At 49.7% G+C, this 14,590-nt stretch overlaps 1 protein-coding gene across 1 annotated transcript in view; it reads left to right on the plus strand.

The window, feature by feature from the left end:
- Positions 1-14,590, plus strand: part of shank3a (SH3 and multiple ankyrin repeat domains 3a) — a 1,085,379-nt gene that overhangs the window by 990,208 nt on the left and 80,581 nt on the right. Inside the window, exon 21 of the mRNA XM_038811689.1 lies at positions 1,570-1,593. Coding sequence (XP_038667617.1) covers positions 1,570-1,593 — 24 coding nt within the window. The remainder of the gene's footprint in view (positions 1-1,569; positions 1,594-14,590) is intronic.

Consider the following 14,590-nt stretch of genomic DNA (forward strand, 5'->3'; position numbering starts at 1 on the left):
AGCATTCCTCAATATCGGGGACCATTGACGCTGGAGTGGTTGGCGCCGCTTTTCACTCCGGCATCAGAACTTAGCCGCTGGATTGGAGAATCCCGGCCCTGTGTTGTTAATGGGGAATAGCAACCTCAGTGTATATTGTAGAGAATACCAGCACTTGTATACTTTTGAGAATTGCAACCCTTGTGTACATTGTAGGAACAAGCACACATTGGGTTAAAGAGGATAGCAACAATTGTGTATATTATTAGGAACAGCAGACGCTTTGAATATATTAGGGAATAGCAGCCCCCATGTGTGTTACAACACCTAGCAACCTGCTGTATATTTTGAGGAAAGCCCTCATCCTATGTATATTATAGGGAAGAGGAACCTTTTGTATATTATAGATAATAGCAGCTCCTGAGGATGTTATCGTGAATGGTAGTCCTTTAGCATATTGTAGATAGTAGCAGCTCTGGTGTACATAGAAGATAGAAAATTCTGAGCACATTATGGTAAGAGCAGCCCCTGTTTATGGTATGCTGAATAGCAGCTTGCTGTATGTATTAGAAGGAATAATAGCATGTATTGCGGAGAATAGTAATCATTATGTATATTTGGGAGAATTATAACCTCTTTATATATTATCGAGAACTGCTGATCCTGCATCCTGTGTGCAGAATAACATACCCTGAGGAAATTATGCAGAAGATAAGCCTCTGTGTAAACTATATAGCATAGCTGCCTACGTACATATTTTGGAGATTAGAGTGCCCTATGCATATTATAGTCAATGATATACGTTATAGTGAATGGCAGGCCCTGTGTATATCAGAGCGAACATAGAGAACGGCAGCACTGGTATATAACATAGAGAGTAGCAGCTCCTTTATTAAATAGGCCAGCAGACTCTTTGTATGTTGCAGAGAATAGTAGAACAGTTTATATTATAGGGAATAGCTGCCCCTGTCTATCTAATAATGAATAGCAGATTCTGTACACTGTAATAGGGACTGCCTTGTATATTGCTGAAAATGCATACCCTGTGAATGTATTCGAGGATAGCAGATCCTGTGTTCCCAACACTCGTGTACAGAACTAGGCTGATATCGCAGCAAATGCAACGGCCTTCTATCTTTCCCTCAAATGTGAGTGTTATAGTCTGATCAGCACAAACTTAATTTTATGCAAGATACCGCAAAGTTTTGTTTTTCATTTCCTGACATTTTTCTCATCCATAAAGCATGGGGCGTGTACAATCCAAACTCTTAACGTGAGGAGCTGATTTTGTTTTTACCATGCTCTTACCTCCGTGGTACACCAATAAATCTTTCAGTGTTTTAGTTCATCGGTATGACATTAATAAACAGAAGGATATTGCACTATGAAGTAGGACTGTCATGTTCTCCAAGTGTTCCTTGTCCTGCATTATTGGCACAGTTCTTTGTCCGGAATGTGTGTGTCTCCTTAACCTGAATGTTCTGTGTACTTTTTTATGGATTACTAACCCTTTCCTCTAGAATCAGTCTTGTAGACATTGCCACTCATTCTTCCATTCCATCCTAACGCTCCGATTCTTTTCTTTCCAAGCCTCTGTACGCAGAAGGAAAACGGGTAAGTTGTTCTCTTAAAACCTGACAACAAACGCCATTTTATTTCTCGTGGTGCTTTGTGTGTTGGTGCTGTGTTGAGCAGACCTGCTTCTGTTGAGTGGTACACTTGCAAAGTTTTAAGAGAACAGTCATTACGCGCACCCTGCCCCACCATTTCCTCCACCACATAAACTGAGGGTGGTGGAAACATTTTTGAAGCGCACTGTGTGAAGCAAAGATTATGAATATGTTTCTAAATTGTGTTACAAACCAAAATCTGGCGCAGTAAAGAAATGGCTGAGTAGAGCACACGGAAGAGTAGAGTGTGCATGGGCTGTGGAAGGGGATTAATTGGGTGAGTAGAATCCATGATAAAATAGAGTGTTTGAAGGGAATTCCTGATTCGATGCCCAAAAGAAGGTCAGACTATGAGATCTTGACAGTTCCCCGGAACCTTTATATTGGAGAAAATTATACTAACAAAATGAAGTGCTGAGGGTGATGCCTCTAGTTTCCTCTCAAAGAGTGTCAGTGATTGCATGTTTATGTTTGTATGTCTGTGTTTGTATGTTTGTGTTTGTATGTCTGTGTTTGTATGTCTGTGTTTGTATGTCTGTGTTTGTATGTCTGTGTTTGTATGTCTGTGTTTGTATGTCTGTGTTTGTATGTCTGTGTTTGTATGTTTGTGTTTGTATGTCTGTGTTTGTGACTCCAAAGTCTGAGTCCAGGTCACAGGGACTTGGGTAAAATTCCTGTCTCAGCTTCTGTAACCCACATCCTAAGGACGAATGTATGTTGAAGAACAACATAATTCAGTTTATTTAACCCATGCGTTTGCAAATTTGCCCATTAATTCCCAACCAATACAGAGTCCACAAACAGCATGGTGCCAATACATTGGTCAGTTGGTGGTCATTTTCAAGAGGTAAAGCTTTTAACAGAAACACAAGGTTCTTGCTTACAAATTAAATCCATGAAGCAATATAACTGCAAGTGCTTTGTCTATCTTGCAGCAAATTAACCTTTCCCAGAGGTAGAAAGATTCCTGCTGAGTGGTGTCTACCATTTTATTTTAGAGATCTCTTTTCTTCATAATAGCAAGGTCAGTCCTCAACACTTTTGCAGTGATACTCTATGTTGAAAGAACACCTTGCCATCAAGAACAGTTATTCACTGGGCAAACTTGGAAACCTTTCTCAGAATGACCCTTTTGTCGGGTTTCTTACAGGGTCCGATCGAAATGAATTGCAACAGAGTCCCATGTCAAGCGTGTTTAGCCGGGTGTTTCCTGGCACCTGTAGCGCCGAGAACCACCACGCTGTCTCACAGGACTTTGTTTCATTCCAGGGCCTCAGCAGGGAATGTCGCGCTGCAGCCTCACTTGTTGCGTTTCCTTCACTGAGGAGCTCCGCTCGCCAGAACTTCTCAGTGCAGGAGGAGATCAGAACAACAGACCACCCAAAGCCCCAATTCACCTCTAAGGGGCTCCTCGGGCTCCATGCACCCCAAATCATATGGGCAGGGCCCTCCATGGTCCTGATCCCCGATGTGGGAGAAATGCCAGCCTGGCATCCAGGCAGTACCCCTTCCAGCTGGCAGTGCAACCTGGGCACCTTGGCAGTTCCCATCTGGCACCCTGGTGGCACTGCCAGCCTGGTGTCCTGCCAGGTTGGCAGTGCCAAGGTGCCCGATGGTACCAGCTGTGCCAGCGTGCCACCCTGCCAGAGAGCAACTGCCTGGGGGCCTCCAGGAATCCCTTGGATGTGCCATTCTGGCTGATTCCTGTTTGTGGGGACCAGTACTGAATGGCGCTCACCTGAGGCCTCTGAGGTGAAGGGGTTAGATCCCAGGGCTTCGGTAGATCAGTAGAGCTGCATTTTTCGTGTGAGACTAGCTGTCTCAGTGTAATATGTAGCTTTGGCAAATATGATCCCGCCCTCAGTGGGTGGGATTCATATCGCGATGTCTCGCGAGAACCTTTTAGATCTCGTGAGGCGTAGTAAGCCGGGTAGATCCCAAAAGAAGAACATTCGGATGTTTGTGCCCAGAATGTTCGATAAGTTCAATACCAACTCTAACACTTCTACTAGCGTCAGTGTTTGTGCAGCTAGGGTACTTAAACCACCATTTTTATTTCCTTAACTTCCGAGGCCAAGGGACGACATGTTATGTTTTAACCCAGCAAGAATCTGATAGAATCAGTTGTACTTGAATACCCGTCTGGAAAAATTGCATGGGAGGTATCACGAAAAAGAACTAATGTCATATTTTTCAGTAAGAAGTCTTACAGCACGGTTAAAGTCCAACGGGTTTGTTTTGAATCACTGGCTTTTGGAGCGCAGCTCCTTCCTCAGGTCTTTCAGGTCACCAATGCGGGAAACTTGTATTTCTCCAAATTTCTTTAATGTTTTATTTTCCCTCAAAACCATCTTATCCTTAATGTGTTTCATCAAGTTCCAGGAAGTCATAACCCACATTGGGTCTTGTCTGAATTCATGGTTCAACTGTCCAATCAAATTTCTTAATTGCTCTGTTTCTTCTTTGGATGCAAGGTCATCTTTTTGTGAGGACCTGGTCCAATTTATTGGGATACGGTTAAAACTTTCTTGGTATGAATGCTGATTCAAGGTTACACCTGATCTATTCTGCTTAATGTCTGACTATGTATTTAAAAGGCCCCTAAAGCCCAATTTCCAATGTTAAGTCCCTGTTTTATCTTATCTATAATGGATTGCTCAAATTCCGCAGAAACTCCCTGTGGTAACTTGACCACTGAAAGGTAGTCGAAACACATTGTGAATCTTCTATAATATATAAAAATAATGACGTTTAAAATACAATATGGACTCATAAACGGGAGCAGCTCGGTAAACGTCGAAATAACAGTAACTGAAAAGAATTAAAACTAACGGCAGTTAAATGCAAATATTCAAAAGTAGCAACAACAACTAATGACATCACAGCACTTCCTGATGACGTCAGCAATAGATTTTGTTCGGATACGGAACCAGATCCCAACTTTTGTCAGGATGCCGGATGAGAACCCCAAACAAATTTTCTATTTGTAAAACTGTGAGGAAAGGATACTTCACCCCAGGGGTGGCGACTCTGACCAATAGGTATCTTTTATGTTAAAACATACTTTAATTTAAACACAGAATTAACCACATTAATATCAACCTAACAGCTTTACAATTATCAGTTAAATAGTTCTTAAACAAAAGGAAAAAACTTGAATGTACTATATACCCTGCCACAAATTCCAATTGAGCAACCCAAAACAGTTCAAATGCCACTTATAACTAAAGTTAACAAAACAGGTTATTTGCTTAGCTGTACAGAGACTTTTGGAGAGGGTTTTGAAGACCAGATCCAGTGCACTTCTCAACCTAACAGCATTTGGCAAAACTGTTGTTCAACTTCAAACCTTATAACAGACTGCAAAACTACAACAGACCTGGATCCCCCCATAAATTACATCTTCTGTCTGCCACTAAGTCCCATGACCTGCTTAGCTAGGACTAAACAGCACTCCCTCATAAATTATATACAGTCCAGGCAATCTCAGGCCACCATATCAATATCCCATTAGTCTTTTCTGTGTAACCAAGTAAGTGGTTGGAACGAATGATTACCTCACCTTTTCCAACTCTTTAAGTCATCATAGCCCCAGATTACCAAAAATTGCTTTCCTCTTTGAGGGGGAGAGCTGACTGGTGGTGATTTAACCTGAGAATCACAACACCTCAGGCGTGGAGCAAGGTCGTCAAAGGGCTTAATAAATAACTTCAGTGGGTACTGGAATTAAACCCGCGCTGTTGGCCTCATTCTGCATCATGAACCAGCTGTTCAGCCAGGATGGTAGCACAGTGGTTAACATTGTTGCTTCACAGCACCAGGGTCCCAGGTTCGATTCCCGTTTGGGTCACTGTTTGTGCGGAGTCTGTGCGGAGTCTCCACATTCTCCCCGTGTCTGCGTGGGTTTCCTCCGGGTGCTCCAGTTTCCTCCCACAAGTAGGCTTACCTTAACACTGCAATGAAGATACTGTGAAAAGCCCCTAGTCGCCACATTCTGGAGCCTGTTTGGGTAAAGTAGGTGAATTGGACATTCGGAATTCTCCCTCCGTGCACCCAAAAAAGGCTCCGGAATGTGGCGACTATGGGCCTTTCACAGTAACTTCATTGCAATGTTAATGTCAGCCTACTTGTGACAATAAAGATTATTTTAAAAAACTGAGATTTCTTTACTTGGTGTAGTGCACACACCTGCCTGCCGCCATTGGCCTTCTGAATATCCTTTGCATTATTGGCAGCCATTTCCATGTCCTGCGAAATTACTGCAGACTTCCTAAAAGTAAGTGTGGCTTCTCCCAGCAAACGCCGCTGAATGCTGTCCGTGTTGATGCCACAAACTAGTTTGTCCCAAACCATGGGCGGGAATCTCCGACCCCCCGCCGGGTCGGAGAATCGCCGGGGGCCGGCATCAATCTCGCACCCGCCGTGTCCCAAATTCTCCGCCACCGGAGATTTGTCGGGGGCGGGAATCACGCCGCGCCGGTTGGCGAGCCCCCCCCCCCGGCGATTCTCAGGCCTGCGATGCCAAAGTCCCGCCGCTGTCAAGCCTCTCCCGCCGCCGGGAATCAAAACACCTACCTGACCAGCGGGATTAGCGGCGCGGGCGGGCGCCGGGGTCCTGGGGGGGGCGCGGGGCGATCTGACCCCGGATGGTGCCTCCACGGTGGCCTGGCCGCGATCGGGGCCCACCGATCGGCGGGCGGGCCTGTGCCATGAGGGCACTCTTTTTCTTCCGCCTTTTCCATGGTCTTCACCATGGCGGAGGCGGAAGAGACCCCCTTCCCTGCGCATGCACCAGGATGATGTCAGCAGCCGCTGACGCTCCGGCACACGCGCGGACTTACGCTGGCCGGCGAAGTCCTTTTGGCCCCAGCTGGCATGGCGCCAAAGGCCGTTCGTGCCAGTCAGCGGAGCGCCAACCAATCCGGCACGGGCCTAGCCCCTCAATGTGAGGGCTTGGCCCCTAAAGGTGCGGAGACGTCCGCACCTTTGGGGCAGCCCGATGCCGGAGTGGTTCACGCCACTCCAACACACCGGGACCCCCCGCCCGCCGGGTAGGAGAGAATCCCGCCCCATGTCTTCAAAACTTCCCCAATGTTCAGAGAACTAGTGCAAGTCAGCAACAACATTAGCTACAGACTGACCCATCTTCCGAGACAGACTATGGAATTTGAAACAATTACTGAGGGTTTAGGATTGTGGTGATTCTGAATGAGTGTAATTAAATCCACAAATGAAATGCCCCTGGCTTCTGTGGTGTGATTACATTTCTTACTAGCTTGTAAATCTTCACCCCACACACACTCAAAAGAATTGAGCACGTTCTTGCCTCATCTGTAATCTCATTTGCCAAGAAAGAGTATTCTAACCTTTCCAATTATTCACTACAGTTCTCATTCTCTTCCACAAACTCGCCAAAGATAACCATACTGCTGCTAACTTGTCTTCCATTGGCAAACTTAGCAAAACTTGGTGTTTAATGTACTGAAACTCAATTTTTATTTATTCTCGTTGCCAAAAAGATGTGGCAACTTGGCCACTAGAAGGTAGTCAAAAGGCATTGTGAAAGTTAATCTTCTTTAATATATCAGAATAACAAAGTTTAAAATATTGTATGGATTCAAAAACGTAATGGTTTATTGTATTGTTCAAAAATGGTTAAACATTGAAATATCTATCAGGACTGAAATTAAGTAGAGCTAACTGCAGTTAAATACAAATCTAAGCAGCTAACTACAACAACAACTAATGACACCACAGCACGTAGTGATGACATCAGCAATGGATTTAAATCAGAAGATGCATAATACTTACACTCTATAACACTCCCCATAGAAAATCATGGCTTTTGTATCGATTGATGTCCATTGCCACAAATATGTGGCCAAGAGAGCTATAAAAACCTTCAAGAGCACTTCTTTATGCCTTGTCGGAGTCCACTCTGACATCTTGTTCATCGAGTTTCTCTTCGACACCCGAGCCACTTGTCTCGCTTGAGCCTTAGATGTTTCATCAGGAAATACCTCTTCCCACACATATACATAAGGCTGGTTGTCCCCAATATGACACTTCAGAATAGGCACCAAGGGTGGGATTCTCCATCCAGTGGTGCCGGAATCGCGAAACCCAACTGGGCGGAGATCGCGTGTCAGTCGGAAATCGAGGCCGGTGCCGGGCACCCAACAGAATGCCATGCTCTGGTGCCTCGACAGCAGGGTGAATGTGTTCTATGCTGGCATGGGCATGCAAATTGTACAGTAAACACCGTTGGTATATCATCAGCTGGCCTGCCCCGTTTTCTCTGGGTCTCCCGCAATGCTCCGTCTCCACCAGGAGCAATTAACAATGGCGAAGTTCACTTATGGTATTTAAAACTGGGAAACAGGCTGTGGCTGCTGAGGGAGAGAGAGGAGGTAGGACATGTTCCCAGAGGTGCAACCATGCGTGACGCCTTCATCCTGGCACACTTGACGGTTCCCAACACCTTCGAGGTGCACCCCCAGGTGAGGGGTTGGCTCTTGGGTGACAGGGGTTATCCGCTGAGGTTGTGGCTGATTATGCCAATCAGGAAGCCACAGACCGACCGCAGAGACCCGCTACAACAACGCCCATGCCGCGACCAGGGTGGTGCATCGGCGTCCTGAAGATGTGGTTCAGGTGCTCAATTCAGGTGCTTGGACCGCACTGGAGGGACCCTCCAATATAGCGCTAGGAGAGACCCCCACATTGTGGTGGCTTGCTGTGTCCCCCACAACATCGCCAAATAGAGGGGGTAAGTAGGTTGGGTGGGCTGGGGGGATCAGACCTAAAGGGAGTACAGTCGGACTGGAGGGAGAGGGGGGTCAGACCAGAGGGGGAAGTGAGGGGTTTGGACCAGAGGGGATGAGGGTGGGGTGAGGGTCGGCGTGAGGAGGGTGTGGTCAGACTGGAGGGGAGGAGTTGGACCTGTGGGGTTGAGGTCAGACCAAGAGGGGTGTCAGACCAGGAAGTGGGGGGGGGGGGGGGGGTTTGGACTGGGAAGAGGGTGTCAGTTCAAAGGGGGTGGGGTTTAGGTCAGACCAGGAGTGGAGGTTGTACCGGAGTGGGGAGTAGGAGCGGCGTGGGGGTTGAATCAGGACGGGGGATCAGTCTGGGAGTAGGTGTTCAGACCGGAGTGGGGGATGGGAGCCGGGTTGGATTGCACCGACGGGGTTGGTGGTTTGGGTCAGACCAGGGGCTGGAGGTATTGGGTCATTGTGGGGGAGGCAGTGATGGATCACGAGGGGGTAGGCGTGGTGGGTCCCCTGGGAGGTTGTGTGTACGCGGTTTCCCATGCGAGGCTGGGTCTGGAGTTAGAAGAGATTTTTTTTCCTTCTAACTATTTTGGAGTAACTATCAGGGTAAAACTGGCAGAACCATCCAAAGTTAGAAATTTAAATCACTTCTGTTGGATGCTTCCCAGCCCAGAGCAATGATCCAGAGGAAGTTAGCAGTTCTGGGTAATCCCTTATGTAGGAACATCCGAGAGGATTCCCCAGCGCATCATTCGGGTACTCCCCAAATTCAATGCTAGGGAACCAGGAAGTTATTAACGCCTCAGACACCTGATTCCAAAGAAATTCTTGGGAAAGCAGTCATTTCTACTGACCTACATGGCACAAATGGAACATTCAGGAGTGTCACAAAAGGCGGGGGATTTAATGTTTGTGGCATTTTGACAATCTAACACCAGGTAGAATTAGGAGCCTCTCCGTTGTGCACAACGCAGCAATTTGAAAGCAAGCACTGATCCAGGAATTTCAATATAGAATTTCCGCAATCTTATGTATCGAATTCCTGCAATGCACAAGGAGGTTGTTCTGCCCATCAGGTCTGCACCAAACCTCTTAAAGAGCACCCTAACTGGGCACACTCCCTCGCCCTATCTTTGTAGCCCCACCTAACTTGCGCATCTTTGGACTGTGGGAGGAAACCAGAGCCCCCAGAGGAAACCCACGCAAACACACTGAGAACGTGCAGACTCCCCACAGACAGGCACCCAAGGCCGGAATTGAACCTGGGCCGCTGGCACTGTGAGGCAGCAGTGCTAACCACTGTTCCACCATGCCGCCCCAGTCTTTTAATTTCCATGATGTACTCCTCTGTGGAATAATTGTTTGCCTTTCCAAATTTATCAAAGTCTGAACACGCCTCGAATGCATTTAATAGATCATCTTTCATATAAATCTGATGAGAATATCCAAACCTTCCTCATTGCCCAACTGATGAGCCTCCAGTTCCAAGAATCCTTTCACCAGATCCTGCTTTTGTCAGGAAACAACAGTTTGGTAAATATAGCTATTTAATTTTCCATTGATCATAAGGTTCAGGTGTGCAGGTTAGATGGATTGACCATAATAAATGTATTGGGTTACGGGATAGGGCAGGGGAGCGGGTCTAGGTAGAGTACTCTTTCAGAGGGTGGTTGCAGACTTGATGGGCTGAATGGCCTCCTTCTGCACTGTAGGGATTCGAGGGAAATTCAGACAATATCCGTGGGAATTCATACCCTGACACTTCACACTTAATTTCAGCCACTCTTCTGAAAAGTAGCTCCAAATAAATTCTTCTGTCGAAAATTGTTTTTCTCAATTCCAAACTTCATGTTCAAGCAACTATCCTCTGCTACAATGTTAAATGGATCCAAGGCAGAAGATGAAGTACAAAACATGACACAAATCTTTTATTTGGTAGTGGGTTTATTCACAGGATGCAGAATTACAGATCCCTGCCTTCTAACTGCTAACTCAGTCTTTATACTATTTTTTAAAAAGCAAATGATCAATAAAATTAAAGAGCAGGACAGCCCTTGGTGGGGCATTGTAACAAAAAGTCAAAACCTCAAAGGAAACTTAAGCAATCAAACCAAAACATCATTCCGATGGTGGCGATGCCCCCGTGGTGCCCAATAGTCATGGGAGCCCTGGAGTATCCCAGTGGGCGGCATGTACTCCCGCTCCAGGGTGACAATGCCAAGGTGTCCCCATTCCAGGGGGAGGGCCAGGGGGCCACACTGCCCTATCCCTGACCACCCAAGGGCCTGCAATGGACCAGGAGAGCCCCCCCCCCCCCCCCCCCCCCCCCGGGTGCTGTTCTGCCTCATCCACATTTGTGTGGACCAGAACTGAACAAAGCCAATCCTGCACCTCGCTGGGGAGGCTGGCAGAACCCGGGAGGCGGGTAGAGCCCGGGTAAGTTTCAAACCTACTTAGGCGTGTGCCGTTTGGTCACGTCCCTTTTGGGCGGGTTTCTGATTTTGACGCCTCGTGGGACTTGCGTACATCCCGCGAGGCATAAAGACTGCCGGGAAGCCTGTGGGAGGCCACCCCGGTCTCTCCCGACCACATTGTGCTCTCGCCTGAGTGAAATGCGGCCAGGTCAGAGAATATGAGAATCGTGAGTGAGTGTGGAGAGGAGGTAGAGATCAGCTGTTATCCTATTGAATGGCAGAAGTAGGCGTGGAGGTCCAAATGGTACACTTCTGCTCCTATTCCTTCAGTTGTTGCGTTCTTACAGTGGGACAGTGGCCAGTTACTGAGCAGGTACTCAGTGCTGGGACAGTGGCCCAGTTACTGAGCAGGTACTCAGTGCTGGGGCAGTGGCCCAGTTACTGAGCAGGTACTCAGTGCTGGGGCAGTGGCCAGTTACTGAGCAGGTACTCAGTGCTGGGACAGTGCCCAGTTACTGAGCAGGTACTCAGTGCTGGGGCAGTGCCTAGTTACTGACAGGTACTCAGTGCTGGGGCAGTGGCCCAGTTACTGAGCAGGTACTCAGTGCTGGGGCAGTGGCCCAGTTACTGACAGGTACTCAGTGCTGGGGCAGTGGCCCAGTTACTGAGCAGGTACTCAGTGCTGGGGCAGTGGCCCAGTTACTGACAGGTACTCAGTGCTGGGGCAGTGGCCCAGTTACTGAGCAGGTACTCAGTGCTGGGGCAGTGCCCAGTTACTGAGCAGGTACTCAGTGCTGGGGCAGTGCCCAGTTACTGAGCAGGTACTCAGTGCTGGGACAGTGGCCCAGTTACTGAGCAGTTACTCAGTGTTGGGGCAGTGGCCAGTTACTGAGCAGGTACTCAGTGCTGGGGCAGTGGCCAGTTACTGAGCAGGTACTCAGTGCTGGGACAGTGCCCAGTTACTGACAGGTACTCAGTGCTGGGACAGTGCCCAGTTACTGAGCAGGTACTCAGTGCTGGGACAGTGGCCAGTTACTGAGCAGGTACTCAGTGCTGGGACAGTGGCCAGTTACTGAGCAGGTACTCAGTGCTGGGACAGTGGCCAGTTACTGAGCAGGTACTCAGTGCTGGGGCAGTGCCCAGTTACTGAGCAGGTACTCAGTGCTGAGGCAGTGACCCAGTTACTGAGCAGGTACTCAGTGCTGGGGCAGTGCCAAGTTACTTAGCAGGTACTCAGTGTTGGGGCAGTGCCCAGTTACTGAGCAGGTACTCAGTGCTGGGGCAGTGGCCCAGTTACTGAGCAGGTACTCAGTGCTGGGGCAGTGCCCAGTTACTGAGCAGGTACTCAGTGCTGGGGCAGTGGCCAGTTACTGAGCAGGTACTCAGTGCTGGGGCAGTGGCCAGTTACTGAGCAGGTACTCAGTGCTGGGACAGTGGCCAATTACTGAGCAGGTACTCAGTGCTGGGGCAGTGGCCCAGTTACTGAGCAGGTACTCAGTGCTGGGTCAGTGCCCAGTTACTGAGCAGGTACTCAGTGCTGGGACAGTGGCCCAGTTACTGAGCAGGTACTCAGTGCTGGGGCAGTGGCCCAGTTACTGAGCAGGTACTCAGTGCTGAGGCAGTGACCCAGTTACTGAGCAGGTACTCAGTGCTGGGGCAGTGCCCAGTTACTTAGCAGGTACTCAGTGCTGGGTCAGTGCCCAGTTACTGAGCAGGTACTCAGTGCTGGGGCAGTGGCCAGTTACTGAGCAGGTACTCAGTGCTGGGGCAGTGCCCAGTTACTGAGCAGGTACTCAATGCTGGGGCAGTGGCCAGTTACTGAGCAGGTACTCAGTGCTGGGGCAGTGCCCAGTTACTGAGCAGGTACTCAGTGCTGGGGCAGTGCCCAGTTACTGAGCAGGTACTCAGTGCTGGGGCAGTGCCCAGTTACTGAGCCGGTACTCAGTGCTGGGGCAGTGCCCAGTTACTGAGCAGGTACTCAGTGCTGGGGCAGTGCCCAGTTACTGAGCAGGCACTCAGTGCTGGGGCAGTGCCCAGTTACTGAGCAGGTACTCAGTGCTGGGGCAGTGCCCAGTTACTGAGCAGGTACTCAGTGCTGGGGCAGTGGCCAGTTACTGAGCAGGTACTCAGTGCTGGGGCAGTGCCCAGTTACTGAGCAGGTACTCAGTGCTGGGGCAGTGGCCAGTTACTGAGCAGGTACTCAGTGCTGGGGCAGTGCCCAGTTACTGAGCAGGTACTCAGTGCTGGGGCAGTGCCCAGTTACTGAGCAGGTACTCAGTGCTGGGACAGTGGCCAGTTACTGACAGGTACTCAGTGCTGGGGCAGTGCCCAGTTACTGAGCAGGTGCTCAGTGCTGGGGCAGTGCCCAGTTACTGAGCAGGTACTCAGTGCTGGGGCAGTGCCCAGTTACTGAGCAGGTACTCAGTGCTGGGGCAGTGGCCCAGTTACTGAGCAGGTACTCAGTGCTGGGGCAGTGGCCCAGTTACTGAGCAGGTACTCAGTGCTGGGGCAGTGGCCAGTTACTGAGCAGATACTCAGTGCTGGGGCAGTGGCCAGTTACTGAGCAGGTACTCAGTGCTGGGACAGTGCCCAGTTACTGAGCAGGTACTCAGTGCTGGGGCAGTGCCCAGTTACTGAGCAGGTACTCAGTGCTGGGGCAGTGGCCCAGTTACTGAGCAGGTACTCAGTGCTGGGGCAGTGACCCAGTTACTGAGCAGGTACTCAGTGCTGGGGCAGTGGCCCAGTTACTGAGCAGGTACTCAGTGCTGGGGCAGTGACCCAGTTACTGAGCAGGTACTCAGTGCTGGGGCAGTGACCCAGTTACTGAGCAGGTACTCAGTGCTGGGGCAGTGGCCCAGTTACTGAGCAGGTACTCAGTGCTGGGGCAGTGCCCAGTTACTGAGCAGGAACTCAGTGCTGGGGCAGTGCCCAGTTACTGAGCAGGTACTCAGTGCTGGGAAAGTGCCCAGTTACTGAACAGGTACTCAGTGCTGGGGCAGTGGCCAGTTACTGAGCAGGTACCCAGTGCTGGGGCAGTGGCCCAGTTACTGAGCAGGTACTCAGTGCTGGGGCAGTGCCCAGTTACTGAGCAGGTACTCAGTGCTGGGACAGTGGCCAGTTACTGAGCAGGTACTCAGTGCTGGGGCAGTGACCCAGTTACTGAGCAGGTACTCAGTGCTGGGGCAGTGACCCAGTTACTGAGCAGGTACTCAGTGCTGGGGCAGTGCCCAGTTACTGAGCAGGTACTCAGTGCTGGGACAGTGGGCAGTTACTGAGCAGGTACTCAGTGCTGGGACAGTGGCCCAGTTACTGAGCAGGTACTCAGTGCTGGGGCAGTGCCCAGTTACTGAGCAGGTACTCAGTGCTGGGGCAGTGGCCAGTTACTGAGCAGGTACTCAGTGCTGGGGCAGTGGCCAGTTACTGAGCAGGTACTCAGTGCTGGGACAGTGGCCCAGTTACTGAGCAGGTACTCAGTGCTGGGGCAGTGACCCAGTTACTGAGCAGGCACTCAGTGCTGGGGCAGTGGCCAGTTACTGAGCAGGTACTCAGTGCTGGGGCAGTGGCCCAGTTACTGAGCAGGTACTCAGTGCTGGGGCAGTGCCCAGTTACTGAGCAGGTACTCAGTGCTGGGGCAGTGACCCAGTTACTGAGCAGGCACTCAGTGCTGGGGCAGTGGCCTGTTACTGAGCAGGTACTCAGTGCTGGGGCAGTGCCCAGTTACTGAGCAGGTACTCAGTGCTGGGGCAGTGCCCAGTTA

Source organism: Scyliorhinus canicula, chromosome 11 (assembly GCF_902713615.1).
Source record: "Scyliorhinus canicula chromosome 11, sScyCan1.1, whole genome shotgun sequence".
NCBI classification, from domain to species: Eukaryota; Metazoa; Chordata; class Chondrichthyes; order Carcharhiniformes; family Scyliorhinidae; genus Scyliorhinus; species Scyliorhinus canicula.